Raw genomic sequence first — 17297 nt, 5'->3', positions numbered from 1 at the left:
TGGCAGCTGAGAAGCACATAGACAGGAAGCAGCCCTTCCAAGGGCATGCTTCTAGGACCTAACCTATTTGCTTGTTGAGGAGAATAAGGTCCTCCAGCCTTGACTCCAGAACTTCTTTGTTTCTTGAAGGTTTCATCACCACACAATAGCATAACCAGCTGCTGGCCTACGTGTTTAGGGGGGCACTTAATAAAACCATAGTATGAAACAGGATCCAATCTGTTCTTGCTATTTATATATCACAGCTACTACCCATCCTGTGCAGTGGGGTTCTACAATCCTATGGATTTTCTTCTGTTAGAATATATCCTATCAGCAAGGATAGTTAAAATAGATTAAATGACTCCTTCCTTTTACTTTTAGAAAGTAGGTGGACAATATCAGTGTGTACAGTATTTTTAGTTTTTCTGACTTGTCTTTGCAAAGAGAAAGACTGGCAGAGGGTGCAGCTCTCTGTCCCTCCTGCTGTACAGGCTTAAGAGTTTTACACCCGGCTCTTGAAATGTCCTATTCCAAAGGGCTCTGGGTCTAAAGCATTCTGGCTTCCACAGCCCACTTATGCATGGGTTCATGTTAAGTTTGCATTTTCCTTATTTTTCTATCTTTCTTTTCTTCTCTCCCATTTTTTTAAATTTATAAAAAAATTATAAAAATTATAAAAATTAGCTGGGCGGTGGTAGCGCATGCCTTTAATCCCAGCACTCGGGAGGCAGAGGCAGGCGGATCTCTGTGAGTTTGAGGCCAGCCTGGTCTACAATTCAAGTTCCAGGAAAGGCACAAAGCTACACAGAGAAACCCTGTCTCAAAAAAAAAAAATTATAAAAATATTATACTCAGCTTTAATAGCAAGTAGCAAAGTATAGAGAATTATGTGTACATTTTGCATCTGAAGATGATACAGTTTCCATATTTATTTTTGCAGCTTTGTAGTCATTCCAAAGACAGAAAATGAAACAGGAAAGTTTTTATCTATGGGTGAATCTTATTTAATTCCTAACCCAATATATTTAATATATACTAGAAGATAAAAGCCTGTTTTTTTAAATAATTAATAGTATAGGATAGCCACTTTTTTATTGTTGCTTATGAGTTGTTTTATGCTATGGAATTGAACCCAAGTCTTCACTACATATGTGCTCTGAACTGCTCTTCTAGCCCAACAGATCCTCTGCATTCTTTAAAAGAAGCTATAACTCCCATTTATTTACAGCAATAAAATGCTCACTTAAATAAGAAATTTGGTTGTATATATTAACATCTTAAGGAGAAGTAGCCAAGCAAATATATTTATGTGAGTTGATCTCCCTAGTTCTCATCTGAAGACCGCTGCTTGAAGAGAGAGGATCTGATCATATCTAGAGTTAACAGTGTTTTGTTCAGGAGGGTTACTGGGCAAGTAATTTTGCAGAGCTAAATGATCTAGAAGACTTGCTACCTGAAATACTGCTACGTGAGTCTGCACATAGTTACTTTCTGTGGAATAACAGAGGTTTCAGTGCATAGCTGTTAGCCTTTCAGTTCATAAAATGTTTACCAGATGACATCTATGTGCAAGATGCTTCACTGCCAGGACTCTGCTAGTGAGGGAATGTGAAAATTAAGATGATAGACATCGAGGTGGAGCAGCATGCCTAAACTGTGATAAGAAATATATCCTCTGTGAGCTGCACGGAGGCATTAAGTGTTGGTATAATCACACAGCACAGGCACTAAAGCCTATGTCATCTGCTCCATCATTCATTCATAAATACTTTGTTCACTCTCTGAATCTTACTTTTTTTCTGATTCTACCTATAGGTTTATTGTGCAGTTTATAGTAAGTGGTATTCTTAATACCCAAATCATAATTATAATTTTCCTCTTTTGTTTTTAGAATTAAAACACAATTGCATAGAAAGCAGTTGCCTTACATCATGAGATCTCTCTCTGGGAGCCTTTAAATCGCTTTGCTATGGGTTTAGCGTGACTTAAAAGATAGACTGTCTTTGCAAAGCACATCAAATCAGAGGACCTTTCATTAAGTTGTAAATGTGGTTAGGGCTGCTTATGAGCATGAAGTGGCCTTCTGACATTTGTCATCATAAATCTACCTTAGAATGTATGCATGGGATTTGTATCATCGGGAGACATGAGGGTGTCCTGTATTCATGGAAATTCCACTTGCAGAGACCTGGAAATTTAACCCAGCCACTTTAGTTGGAGTCATTAGGAAGCCTTTCTGAAGAAGTCTTGGTATGGACATCTGGACTCATGCTATAATGTTTGTTCCTTCTTTGGTGAAAACAAACCAACATTTTGCTTATGTTTTTATTTATTTTTTTATCATTTTCCCAGTCAATAAGAGTACACACTTAAAAGAAAATAACGGATAATTAAATTTTTTCTGTTTTTTAGCCATTTGGTCACAATTATTTGTTTCTATTTCCATCCTCTCTGCTTTAAGCCATTTATTCCTTAATCATGGTGAACCTGATGCCTCACAGCAAAATGAAATAGGGAAATTACTTAAAAAAATAATTACTCAAAAAGCAGAAGTAACTATTAAGGAAAAACTTGTTACAAGGCATGATGGCTATCTCTGTGATCCTAGACCTTATGAGAGAGGGACGGAGACCACAAGTTGTAGACCAGTATGGGCTAAATATAGCAAGACGATATTTCAGACAACAAAGCAAAACAAACAAAAACTGTTAACAAAACACAAAGGAAGCAATTTCAGGCACTTAGTCTCATGAAAAGTACACATTGTATCAGATAACTCCTAATCCGGGGTTAGTTCTCTGCTTTTGTGGCGACAGCACACCCTAGATACTACACTCTTCAGGAGGAAAGGTCTGTTTTGGCTCAAAGTTTTTGTGTCAAGGCAGGACATCATGACTACAGTTCATTGTGAAGAAACTTGATCACCTCATGGGTGCTAGGAGCCCAAAGGAGAGAGGAAAGATCTGGGGTCCCAATAGCTCCCTTGAGAGAATTCCCCAGTCAACAGACTTTCTCCCACTAGCCCCCGCTTCTTAAAGGTTTACCCTCTCCCAATAGCAACATAGGCTGGCAAAGAAGCCTTCAGCATGGAGCTTTTAGGAGACACTTATCCAGACCATAGGAGCTCTGTTTTCACCTGCCTTGGAACTTATGCATGGAATTTGTATCGACAGGAGACACAGAGGCATTGCACACTATACTTCTGTTGTGTATATTGGACATGTTATATACGGAGGGCTGTCATGGTGCTTTGCATGATTTGTTTGATTTAGAATGTGGAAATATAATTATGACGTTTGCCTATTATTGCAAAATTATAATTTGTATGAAAGAAATTATTTTTCTCATTTTTCAGTTTCAGCACAGCATAAAGTAACATTTCTTTTCTAGTGAATAAAACTAGTTAATAATTATTAAATATTTCTGTGCTCCACACAAACACCAAATTCTGTGATGAGTATGTACTCAGTGTTGCTAGACTCTAGAGCAGCGGTTTTGAACCTGTGGGTTGCCACCACTTTGGCAAGCCTCTAACTCCAAAAATATTTACATTACACCTCATAACAGTAGCAAGATTACATTTATGAAGTAGTCATGAAAATAATTTCATGGTTAGGGGGTCACCACAATATGAGGAACTGTAGTAAAGGGTCGCAGCATCAGGGAAGTTGAGAATCACTGCTCTGGGAGAGTACTCACACAGTGTTTTTAGACTGGTAATTAAGTGTACGGTTATTGCTGTTAGACTCTGGAGTGAGTATGTACTCAGTGTTCTCAGGCTTTGTGGTGAGTGTGCACTGACTGTTGTTAGACTCTGGTGAGTGTGTACTCAGTAGTGTAGACTCTGAGGAGCATGTCCTCCTTTTACACTCTGGTGAATGAGTGAGCACTTAGTGCTGTTAGAATCTGGGGTGTGTACTCACTGCTGTTACATTCTCTGGCAAGTGCGCACTCAGAGCTGTTAGACTTTGGGGAGTGCACACAGGGTATTTAGATTCTGGTGAATGACTATACACACAGTGCTTTTAGATTCTGTGCTATGTACTCAGTTCTGTTAGAATCTTAGGAGTGCAAATCAGTGTTTTTAGGCTCTATGGTGAATTAATGCACACTCACTGCTGTTGAACTCCATGGTAAGTGTGTACACGGTGCTGTTAGAATCTGAGGAGTACACACTCAGTGTTTTTAGACTATGGCGAGTGTGCACTCAGTTATATCAGACTCCAAGGTGTACACACTAAGTGTTTTTTGGACTCTGGCAAATGAGAACACACTAGTACTATTAGGCTCAGTGGTGAGTGTGTATTCAGTGCTGGTGGACTCTGGTGAGTGTGTATTCGGTTTGGTTAGACTCTTTTGTAAATATGTATGTTGTGGAATATGATTTTAATTAGGTAAAGATGTGTTACATTTGTTTATGCTGCAGAATATTACTTTAACTGTGTAAAGGTGTGTTACATTTGTTTATGCTGCATTTGTTTAATGCTGTAAGGCTGTGTGTCTAATTATGAAAAGATGTGTTGCATTTGTTTAATTATGTAAAGATGCGTTGCATTTGTTTCACCTTGCCTGCCTAAGGCACCTGATTGCTCTAATAAAGAGCTGAATGGCCAATAAGTAGGCAGGAGAAAGGATAGACGGGCCAGGCCAACAGAGAGAGAATAAACAGGAGGAGAAATCTAGGCTCGAGAGGAATGAAAGAAGAGAACAAGGAGAGGGAGAGGGACGTGCCGGGGACAAGAAGCCGGGCAGCCTCCAGACAGACAGGCATATGAAGCAGTGAAAGTAAGATAGACAGAAGGTAAAAAGTCCCAAGACAAAAGGTAGATAAAGAGAAACAGCTTAATTTAAGTTAAAAGAGCTAGCCAGAAATAAGCCTAATCTAGGACGAGCATTCATAACTAATAAGAAGTCTCCATGTCATGATGTGGGAGCTGGTTGGTGGCCCCAAATAAAAAGCTTGGTACATTGTGCTCAGTGCTGTTGGACTTCAGGGAGTGTCCACCCAGTGTTTATATTTGGACTCGGTCATTTGAGGTTCTCTGGGGAGTATGGGACTCAATGCTGTCAGACTCCTGAGAGTGTGCACGCTCAGTGTTTTTGTACTCTCGGGAATGTGTGTGGATTCTGCTGTCACATTCTGTGCAAATGTGGACTCTGTGACGTCAGACTCTGTTGTGTGTACTGAGTGCTGTTAGACTCTGGGAAGTGTGCACACTCAGTGTTGTTATACTCCTGTGAATGAGCGCGGACTCAGTGCTGTTGCACTCTGGGAAGTACGTGCTCCATGTATTTAGATTCCTTGTCGAATGAGCGAGCACTCAGGACGGTTAGACCCTGTGGTAAGTGCATACTCAATGCTGTTAGACGCCACAGTGGATATATACCCAGTGCTCTAAGAACAATCTCACAAGGTTGGTATACTTCTTATTGCAGGTACATGTTGGGACTTGCAGCAATTCCAGCCATTATACAGTTCCTTGGATTTCTCTTTTTGCCTGAAAGCCCTCGCTGGCTTATTCAGAAAGGACAGACTCAGAAGGCCCGCAGAATTTTGTCTCAGATGCGTGGCAATCAGACTATTGATGAGGAGTATGACAGCATCAGAAACAGCATCGAGGAGGAGGAAAAGGAAGTCAGCGCAGGTAGGTGCACTTCCCACTGTATGAGGCAGAGAACTACACTGTGCTTTATTTAGAAATTAAATTATCTTAGTGTTATTTAACATGGCTTTATGCATATAAGCAAACAAAGGTAGTACATTTAACTTTTAAAATAATATAACAATTTATTAAAAATAATAAAAGCAATGTAATATAACAAGGCAACTGAGATACATTTTAGAGCAATAAAAATTAGCATGCTCAATTTACTGTTTTCAAATTTGTATTTCAAATGTCTCAACGTTTATTTCATTCTGCATTTGTTGGCAGTTCATATGGGCATTCCTGAGAAAATGACAGACACCCCTATGAAGGTGCTGGTATTTGTCAAACACAAGTCTTATGTGTCGTCAACTCCTGTTGCTCCCATTTTTAACAGAGCTGAAGGTTACTTTCTTCCACAGCATCCTATTTCAGCACTGGCAGAAGAGTGTGCCTTGACTTACCTTTGTGTGTGTTGAAGCACAGTCAGTCGCCTCTTGCTACTGCCTTCCTGCTCAGACCAGAACCCCAACTGTGGCTACATTTGTTTCTGAACACTTAAGCAAGCATCTGTTCTGTGTCCGGCTGGTACCTCTAAAGAAACACCTCCTTGCAAAACAAGGAGACTTTCCTCACTAAATTATTTCCTTTAACTGTGTTTAACACCGTGTCCATTCTAAAAAGGACTATTTAAAACTATCTATTTAAATTACAAATAACTTAAAAAGAATCTAGTCTGAGTTCTCCCTGTAGTACCTCAAATGAAATATGAGGGTTTTTTTTAATATTGAAATCCATATGCTAATTCCGTGTGATTGGAGTGAAAACTGAGAGTATTGGGGCTATTGAATTAAATGCTGTGTAGAATTTATGTGTCTATTAACTAATTAAAAACTCTTCCAGAGGCAAGAATGTCACTGATTTTTACTATAAACTATTATGTTTAAAAAATGTTTCTGGTCCAGTTTTGTTTTGTTTTTGAGACTGGGTTTCATAAAGCCCGTAGCCCACAATAGCCTAGAACCCATTATTTACCCTAGGGTGACATTGAACTCACCCATTATGTTGACCTTGAACTCTTGACGTTTCTGCCTATACCTCTTAAATGCTGGGAATGTGGGTACGTACCACTATGCCCAACTTGCACATAGCTTCCTTTTGATTGCTTATAAATAGTTCTTCTTGAGTTGCTGACAGTACACACTAATTGAGTTTTATGACTGCTGGGAATGTCTAAGCAAAGGGACTCTGTAGAAGCTTATGACTTGTGACTCCATAGGACTCTGTGACTGCAGTTAATTACACATGCTTGTGTTTTTGTCACTCCAGATAATTTTTCTGTGTGTGTGTGTGTGTGTGTGTGTGTGTGTGTGTATGTATGTATGTATGTATACTTTTTTCCCCTTGGTCATTTGAGTTTAAACCTAACCTTTAAGCCAGTGGTTCTCAACCTGTGGGTCACGACCATCAGAAACACATATTTCCAGTAGTCTTAGGAAACCACAACCATAAATTTATTTTCATTGCTACTTCATAACTGTAATTTTGCTACTGAGCAGTGCCTCAGTTCCTAAGACCATCAGAAACATGTTTTCCAATAGTTAAGAACCACTGCTTTAGGCTGAGTGCATAGCACACTAGTTCTCAACCTATGGGTCATGACCCCTTTGGAGCTGAATGACCCTTTCACAGGGGTTGCCTAAGACCATCAGAAAACACAGATATTCACCTTACAATTCATACCAGTAGGAAAATACAGTTATAAAGTACCAACAATATGATTTTATGGTTGGGGGTCACCACAGCATGAGGAACTGGAATTAAAAGGTCACAGCATTAGGAAGGGTGAGATTCACTGTTTACAGCACAATGGGAGATCATGTACCTAGCACACAGAAGATACTGACTTGAGTCTCTGATGTTCAGCCCCTCCAGAAAAAAAGACTTCCCTAAACCAAAAGCGTAGCTTCTTTGAGAAAAGTATGTACAAGTACTGTTGATCACACTCACTCATTTTGTGGATGTGTGATGGGACCAGAAGAGAAAACATTTCCTTCAGGTTGTTGTCAGGCATTGTCATGAATACACGGACTCTGCTATCACTGTGTTAGCAGCACAGTTGGTCTTCCAAGTCACTGTGGAATAGGACTGGATTAGAGTGGAGTCTCCTCTCCCCTCCACATGATAGAACAGGTCAGCTTCCTTCACAGGGTTCAGTGTCTTGGGCCATTTCTCCATCATATTGGGCAGAATAACAACAGAAAAGGCAGTTTATGGGAAAAGAAGCAGAGAGTTAGGTTTCCCTATGTGTTCGACGTCATTCATACATGCTGTAGGAAGATTAAAGAAATGACAGCTTGGTTTGGAAAGCCACCTGGAGAGGGAGACAGGAAGATGGAAGTCAAACCCTGGCTCCATCCCAAACTTGTGCTCCTAAAGTTACCTTGGGAAAGACAGTGAACCTCCGGTGTTTTGTTAAGTACATAGAAGAGGACTGGATTCTGATAGCTTTAAGATGTGAATGACTTAGCATTTTAGAGTTCTGGGGAGAATGCTTTCTGTTGATTGGAAAAGACCACGAAGCCAACTTTCATTCAAAAAGGTTTTACTGCATGACAGTGGAGGTGCAGGCAGGGTTGGCAGTAGACGAACCAGACAAGATTGTTGTCTATCTCTCCTGGAGGGTTAAATGATAATTAAAAAGTAACTATTAGTTTGCTACAAATTATGTAATTGTTTATGGGAAATAAACACTACTAAAATACTAATAGAGGCACTGAGAGGGGGCTACATTAGGTCAGATGGTTGGGGCAAGCCTCTGAAGATGTACAATTGGAGAAGAGCGTGATGGGGCCATCTGCATCATTAAATGAGCCTGATTGATGGTAGTTCTTTTTTTTTTTCCTTTGAAGCTGAGGATTGAACCCAGGGCCTTGTGCTTGCTAGGCAGGCGCTCTACCACTGCGCTAAATCTCCAACAATTGATGGTAGTTCTAAAGGGTATCTAAGTTTTTAGACTTTCTGGGAGAGTTAGACTATGCCTCTATCCCCAGATTGCCTTGAATCAATTCTGAATTAGTAGAGATAAGGATAATTGCTTTTAAAGCAAATCCGACCACAAATCAATTGTCAAGAATTATCTCATCATTTTTGTTGCATATCTCTTATGACTTGTTTTCTTATTTTATTTCATGGCACAGATGTGTACCAAGTCATGAGCTGAATACACAACCCAGATAGGCGCTTCAGAGAGACCAAGGCAAAATTGTTTCAAGTAGTGACTAGCAGGCTATTCCACTTAGCTTCAAAATTGTAGAGAGGTAGGCGTGTAAGGTCTGCATATTACACACAAAGGTGCAGCTATGTTAAGTTCAAAATTTATTTGAATTTGTTTGACTTTAGAAATTAACAGAAGTTTTCATTCTACTTTGCTAATATAAAATTTTATTCAATATTTTAAATGCATTTTTCTAAACACCAACCATACCTTTTAAATGGCTTTGTGTGCTTATCATCCCTTGTCTGTGCATCCTTGAAGTCATCCAGACATGACTTGAAGAGTTGGTGTTTCTTATGTGGGCAAGTGTGTTCATTGGGTGTTGGGAGTAAGGTGTGAGCGGGATTCTTGTACTTTACAGAGTGTAAGAAAGTTAAAGTATGTCTGGGACTTTAGTTTCTAAACTAATACCTTTCTCCCATATCAAGGAAAATACAGCCAACCAACAAAGATCGAATTCCTTGGTAGGCAATGTTTCAAAAATAAAAGACATTTATTATGTATGTATTTATTTAGTGTGTGTATATGTATGAGTGTGTGCATGCCATGGTGTGTGTGTGTGTGTTGGGGGGGGGGGGGTCAGAAGACAAGTGGGAATCAGTTCTCCTTTTCTACCTTTTTTATCCCAAGGATCAAACTCAGGTTGCCAAGCTTGGTAGCAAGTGCCTTCACTTGCTTACTTACCTGGAAGGCAGTTTTAAGGAAGAATTTTCAAGTGTTGAATGCTGTCTGCCACCTTGTCTCATGGGCTCTGGTGACTAAGTTCCATGTCCATGTCTTTCACTGGAGGATAAGAAGTGTATTCCTAGGTAAAGGGAAGTGTTTGAGAGGCAATAAAGCAAAAAGGGTAGCTTCATACCCACACTGCAGAAGGTCCAAGATATCTGCACTTTCTATTTATCCATGTCTATTTCCAAAAGTTCATCTAAATTCATGGTGTAGTATAAGTAAGTTTCTATTGATACTTAGAGACCTTTGCACAGGAGGATTGGCAAGTATTTTCCATTGCCTTCAGATTTCCTTTTTAAGTTTTTTTTTTAATTCTTCTTTTATGTTTTTGAGCATTTTGCCTTCAAACATATGAGTATATCTCATGATGCCAGGTGCCTGAGGAAGCCAAAAGAAGGCACCAGATCCCCTAGAACAGAAGATTGAGAGCTGATATGTAAATGCTAGGAACTGAGCATGGGTCCTTTGCAAGAGCAGCTCGTGTTTATAGTAACTGAACCAGCTCTACAGCCCTTGCCTTTTGATTTCATATATCCTATTCAATTATCTCTCCCTGATATCATTTACTTTACCACCTAGTTGCTGCTGAGGTATTTCAGATACTGTTTGCCTTTCATGGTGTGGTCCATGAATGTCCCTCAAAGGCTCAAATGTTTGCATACTTGATTACCAGTTAGAAATGTTGTTTGAGTAGGTGTAGGAGGTGTGGTCTTGCTGGAGGAAGTATGTCACTGGGCACAAGTTTTGAGGTTTGAAAAGCCATGAACTCAGTTAGCTCTCTGCTTTCTAATTTGGTTCAAGATTTGATTTCTGCTTCTGTCCCAGCCACCCACCACGTTTGCTGCTTCCTTCCATCCTTCCCTGCCATGATGGGCTCTTAGTCCTTGGAAACATAAGCTCAAAAAAAACCCTTCCTTTCCAAAAAAAAAAGAAGAGGAGGAGGAGGAGGAGATGTATTCCTGGGAGGTGGTGAAGGAATGCAGAGGCTGGCAGTGGCCCCTGGGCTCTTATATACAGGAGTCACAAGGGCTTACAGAGGTTCTCCCAGAAAAGACACTCTGTCCACTTGCTTTTCCATACAGACAGATTGAGTGGGTATCAAGGTGGGATCAGAGGTGGAACAAGGAATGTGTATAAGGAAAGGCTTCCTTTTTTACAGAAACAAATTGTGATGAGCACACTATTATAGGAAGCCATGAAAGGCCATGGGTGTGGAATAAAGTGGTTATCAGGATAGCTTCAGTTCTGGACAGAGAGAGGAGGGAGGCAAAGTAGACAGCTGCTGGAGACCTTTGGGAAGGGGATAGTGCACTTTTACAGCTCTGTGGAATCATTTGTGACATAGGTTCAGTCTTCAGGATGTGGCGCCCCCATGTTAAAACAAATATATGAACTTTCTTTTACAACTAAGATTATGTAGCTCACCTAGATCCTAGATACTTCTAAAATAAACGTATTAAATAGAATACAAGCCAAAAACATTAGCCTTGTACTTTGAACACTAAAATATTAATATAAGTAACTATGTGAGTTTAATATATTTATTTTATATGCTTGATAAACATGACCTCACATTTATTGATTTAGTCACCCATGTATTTATTTGCATTGCCAGAGATGGAACTCAAAGCTGCACATAGGCCAGCTAAGCACTATACCACTGAGCCAAAACCTTAATATCAGTGTACATGGGAAGGATCCCCTCAGGACACTCTTCCAGGTTGAAATATGATGCGGGTTCACCTGGTCCCTGTTGTAGGGAATCAGGTGATGCTGTGTCCAACTTATCTCAAACATTCAAGCCAACATGATTTTAATTTTATTGGTCTGTGAACTCATTGAAACGGTGTATGTTGGCTGCATGTTTTGCTTTTGGTGGGGGAGTTTAGTCTCTAGCCTAGAAAGGAAGAGTGTGGTGGGAAGGGACATTTATTCTGCAGCTCCCCTTGAGTTCATTTTGATTTCTCTCCAGCTTTTCGGGGTCATGATTACCATGTCAGGAGCAGATGGCTCCATCTCTCTCTCTCTCTTTTTCTCTGGTAATTTTGCAGTTAGGTCATAAGTCTTCCTGTAAATCATTTTGTTTTTCAGTGAATTGATGTTGTGCATGGCCATTTTAGCAATTCATATTTTTCAGAGATATTTGCAGGGAGGGCCAATATCATAGCTTGATAGAAATCCTTGTGTAGCGTCTTTAGAAATCCAATCTTGAACGATGACCTTGAGGTGAAAGGCTCCTTGCAGTTGTCAACGGTTGCCCGGAGAGGAAAGCAGTCCTCCCTGCAAAATGGTCAGAGGTTGCATACATTCCATAAATGAAACAAATGCTGACAGTTTCCTAGGAAGATGACCCACGACTTTCTGCATATTGGTAGCGATGACAGTTCTGTATCTAAAATTCTAAATATTGTCTCAATATTGCTGAACTGTCAAGGCCTCTTGACTGTTACATGCACCCATCATGGTAAAGCATGCACTGGAACAGAAGGAAGGTACTGCTGTCCTGCCACTGAAGGACATGGGGCAGTGCATGGAGTTATATCAAATTGGCTTTCTTAGTCATGGTGATGGATTTAAGAAGCTGTTTCATTAAGTGCTGCTTTTTTTTTTGTTTTTTTTTTGTTTTTGGTTTTTTTGAGACAGGGTTTCTCTGTGTAGCTTTGCGCCTTTTCCTGGAACTCACTTGGTAGCCCAGGCTGGCCTCGAACTCACAGAGATCCGCCTGCCTCTGCCTCCCGAGTGCTGGGATTAAAGGCGTGCGCCACCACCGCCCGGCTAAGTGCTGCTTTAAATAAATGTTGCATTGATTTTTCTAAAACCTCAAAGGGCCTTTAAACTTTATGAAGAATGGAATCATTCTTAGTTTTACATTAAAATGTCATTGACTCCCGTGTTACATGGGATGACGAGCAGGAGAGGTCTTCCACCTACACCCTTGTAGAAGGAAATCTTTCTGATGACCTCGAGGCCTTCAGCCACTTCTCTTCATTTGCACTGAAATCCGGTGTTTGAGTGTGTGGCTAGGAAACTCATAAGGGCTGTGTATCTCTGTTTTCTTGCTACATTATATGTAAATCTACGTCTTCTAAGAAGAAAATCCATGCTAAAAGGGCTTAGTATCACCCCCCAAACCCCCCCCCCACACACACACCCACACATCAATTCATTGTGAGATGCACACTGTTTTTAAATTGTCTGCATTTAAACCAAAGAAGAGGCAATCCCCCAGAGGACAGGCATTTCAAAAGAGTTCTGCTTCAGGGTAGTTCCTTTACAGGTTAGCTTCAATCCATTCCATATACCTAAAAACCTGCTTTATAAATTACATATCTATAATATATTACACACACACACACACACACACACACACACACGCACATACGCACATGCACATGCACGCACACACAAGAGTAACACAAATGTTTCCACTGCCACCAGGCTTCAGTGATTGTAATCTGCATGTTCTGCACTATCTGAGGAAATCCCGCTGATCTTTAGTGTCAGACATTATCAAATACTGAAGAAGAGGAGGAGGAGAAAAGAAATTCATTTGTTCCTTCATATTTTAAATTCAGTTTGTATTTGGGATCCAGAAGTTCAAATGCTGCCTGTTTTCTCACTCTCTGATTATACTTCACAAGGCCTCTTAGCTCTTGATCTACAGGGTCATCTTCTGTCTGGATCCCATTGGGGACCTAACCACAGATGTGTGCTTCACTTCAGTTACTTATTGGTGCCTATAATCCTTGAAGTATTCAAAAATGAGGTATGTGCTTGTCAGGATGAAGAAAAACTTAGGTTTACAAAGCTAAAACTATAATCAATTGTTAGAGAGAAAGTGCCTTTGAAATGGCTTCTACTACACATCTCTTAGGTAAAATCACTTCAAAACTCTTCATTTTAGAGAAGTAAATATAATCCTTTTTCCCATGGTGTGGGGTAAACCACAGAGACTTTCAAATAAACTTACATTGTTACTGTTATTATCATTACTATTTTTTTTTTTTTTTTTTGGTTTTTCGAGACAGGGTTTCTCTGTGTAGCTTTGCGCCTTTCCTGGAACTCGCTTTGGAGACCAGGCTGGCCTCGAACTCACAAAGATCCGCCTGCCTCTGCCTCCCGAGTGCTGGGATTAAAGGCGTGCGCCACCACCGCCCGGCTTATCATTACTATTATTATTGTTATTCCTTTTGTTTTGAGAGAGGGTCTTGCTGTGTAGCCCAAGCTTTCCTCAAGCTCATGATGGTCCTGCCTCAGCCACTGTAGAGACAGGGTTATAGGCATGTATCACCATACCTGTCAAAACCACACTATCAGAGTTCATCGGATTGGAAGCAAGAAGCCCATCACATCTCCTTAAACCCCCCTCATTCATACATAGACAGCAGTGTTAGTTCTCTCTCCTTAGATTGCACTTAGTGGGCAATTACCTAGATGGAATTATTCATGATGTTGTAATAAGGAGAAAGTTCTGGTTGATTGGGAACTTCTCAAAGAAGAGAGAAAGACATTGAGGTGGTAAAGAGCAGGTAAAAAACAGTAGACTTTGAGGAAAGGTCCTGTTTCAGAATAAGAGGGCAAGATACCTTCCTTTTCTCTAGTCCGTGATGACCTAAGTGCTCCAGCCCCACAATCTGCATTAACGTTTGCATCTCCCTGCCTACCCTGGCAGCTTAGCTCTACTACCTATATTCTTACATCCCTTCACTCACAGATTTATGGTGATAGACTTTGATGTTTCTTTAACATTCTGTGCCTGTTGGAGGAGTGGAGGAGGATGTTCAATCCTTGACTTCTGAGATTTGGAGGGGATGAAATTCTTAGCATATCAAGTATTTCCCTTCTGGTTAGTTAAGTCACTCCAAAGCTTTAGGAAGCATGCTCGCTGAGGAGGAGGTCTGACTAAGTGCAACAAGAGTGTTTGCTGAAAGACCTATTCAGGGATAGAGGACTGTGCTTAAAATCTTACAGTGATGTTTGGCATTTGTAACAGGTATAGAAAGTTACTGCCAAATTATGTTGGGCTTAAATAATTTATTTTCTGGGTCAAATGTTTGTCATTATAATGAAACTCAAGTATTAAACATAAAATCTAGTGTGATTTATTATTCGTTAGAATGATTTACTTTTGAGAAAAGATCTATCTCACTGGGTAGTCCTGACTGGCCTGGAACTTTCTCTGTAGACTAGACTGCCTTCAAATTCACAGAAATCCATCCTCACACATGCTGAGATTAAAGGCATGTGTCACCATACCTGGCTGTTAGAATTATTTGAAGACAAATCTTGTTAATATTTAAATTTGGGCAATACTGTTCACAAATTAAGCTTTTATCTCTTATTATAAGATGCATATTATAGTTCATATCAGATCCAGTGCTGATTTGAATGTGAATGGCCTCCATAGGCTCATATGCTTTGTCTGCAGTTGGAACTGTTTTGGGAAGGGTTAGGAGGAATGGCCTTTTTGGAGGAGATGTGTCCCTTGGGGTGGGCTTTGACATTTCAAAAGCCCACAGCATTCCTAGTATCTTTCTCTCTGCCTTGTGGAAGTAGTTATCTTTTCTTTTCTTTTTTTTTTTTTTTTTTTTTTTTTTTTGAAACAGGGTTTCTCTGTGTAGCTTCGTGCCTTTCCTGGAACTCACTCTGTAGCCCAGGCTGGCCTCGAACTCAGAGATCCACCTGTCTCTGCCTCCCGAGTGCTGGGATTAAAGACGTGTGCCACCACCGCCCAGCGGAAGTAGTTCTCCTAAGAGGTAAGCCCTTAACTATTGCTCCAGCTCCATGACTGTCTGACTGCTTCCTGCCATGCTCTCCTACCCATGATGATCGTGTCCTCTTAACTCTTTAGATTGTGAGCCCCAAATTAAATGTTTTCTTATATAAGTTGCCTTGGTCATGGTGTTTTGTTATATTTTCCTCATAGGGCTTAGATGTTTCTATTTATAAGTTTAAAAAGACTAGGTGCCTCTTGTTATGGCACAGTATTCAAGTCCTTATTTCCACTGTTTTCTTAATGTCTTCCTCATACCCCTCCAAGCTTCATGGACAACCCTCATGTGTTTTTGAGGTCTTCTGGGGGGAGCACCATTCTTTACATATTCCTCTACTCCTGGTGCTGGCTCCAGTTCTGAAAATACCATGATTCTCAGTATTTGTATTTAACATTAAATAAAAGATACTTTATGAGTTATTTTTATTTTTTAAATGATTTTATTTGTTAATGTATTGAAAATAAAGATTTGGGTATTATTGGCTCCTCTCTAAATACCAGGTTTTAATGATAGGAAATCACAGCATTTTCACATTAAAAATTAAACATTATTGCAAGAAATTAAAGAAGACTTTGGGGAGTGGGGAGAAGCCACTATGTTTGTGTCTTGGTAGAAACTATGGTTAAGACAGCAGTACTTGATCTATTGATCTATTGATTCAGCAAAATCCTCAACAAAATGACAGTTTGTTTTGCAAAAGTTAATAAGCCAGACCTTTGTATTTGTTGTTGAAATGTGTAGGATTCAGAATAGCTAGAGCAGTCTTGAAAAGAAGAGAAGCGGAGTTAGAGAATTAATACTTCTTGTTATGAGAAGACGTTCAAAGCTACAGAAATAAAAACTACATGGTCCTGCCATTAGGAGAGATTTTATAGATTAGCCAGATAGAATTGAGAATGCGGGAATCAACTTCTAAGCCCCTGGTCAATGGCTTTTAAACTATTCTGAGGATGAAAGACCAGGTTTTCACCAAGTTGCTCAGGGGGAAGTGAATACGAACATGTTCTAGTTACTAGGTTTTGTTTGTGTGTTTGCTTGCTTGCTTTTGTCAACTTGACCTCAGCCCCTGTCATCTGGGGAGACAACTTCAATTGAGAAATTGTCTCCAACAGATTGGCCTGTAGAGAAGCCTGAGAGGCGTTTTCTTGACTGATGATTGATGTGGGGGGGGGGGGGGGGGCAGCCCATTGCCGGTGGGGCATCACTAGGTAGATGGAGGTGGTCTGGGTTGTGTAAGAATGCAGGCTGAACAAGCCATGGGAGCAGGCCAGTAAGCATCACTCTTCCATAGCCTCTGCTTCAGTTCTTACCCCTGGATTCCTGTCCTGACTTTCCTTCACGAGGGACTGTAGACTGTAAGATGAAATGAACTCTTTCCTCCCCAAGTTGCTTTGGATTGTGGTATTTATCACAGCAACAGAAAAACTAATAGAGCATGTAAAAATTAATCTGGCTTCCTATATTCTACTCAAAATTAACTTTAAAAAGACCTGTATGTAGGAGCTAGGGCTATAGAAGTCTTAAAACAGAGAACAATGTCTGAGACTATGTATTTGATGATGATTTCATGGACGTGTAATACCAAAAGCACAGATAAGAAAAAAGGGCAGATTCATGGAGTTTGAACAAGAGTTAGTTTTTATGCCAAAGAACATTAACAAAAATATGAAAAGACAATCTTCATAAGGACATTATTCCCCAATCTTATCTGATAAAGATTTTGTCTTAACTCTACAATGAATGCTCAGAAAACAGTGTGTAGACTAAGGATCGAATGTAAAGAGGTGGACAAAGGATTTAGGCTAGTGTGGAAAACCACAGAAGATACAGGAACAGCCGGTGAGCACATAAAAGAATGCCCAGCATTGATTCACAGTAAGGAAATACAAT

At 40.1% G+C, this 17297-nt stretch overlaps 1 protein-coding gene across 1 annotated transcript in view; it reads left to right on the top strand.

Annotated features, from left to right (window-relative positions):
• Positions 1-17297, top strand: part of Slc2a13 (solute carrier family 2 member 13) — a 289669-nt gene that overhangs the window by 68802 nt on the left and 203570 nt on the right. Inside the window, exon 3 of the mRNA XM_052748693.1 lies at positions 5419-5627. Within this exon, the coding sequence (XP_052604653.1) occupies positions 5419-5627 (209 nt within the window). The remainder of the gene's footprint in view (positions 1-5418; positions 5628-17297) is intronic.

This window comes from Peromyscus californicus, unplaced genomic scaffold (assembly GCF_007827085.1).
Source record: "Peromyscus californicus insignis strain IS unplaced genomic scaffold, ASM782708v3 Scaffold_20__1_contigs__length_68692818, whole genome shotgun sequence".
In the NCBI taxonomy this organism is placed as follows: domain Eukaryota; kingdom Metazoa; phylum Chordata; class Mammalia; order Rodentia; family Cricetidae; genus Peromyscus; species Peromyscus californicus.
The sequence above is the reverse complement of the archived record's forward strand: the minus strand, read 5'-3'. Positions and strand labels throughout refer to the sequence as shown.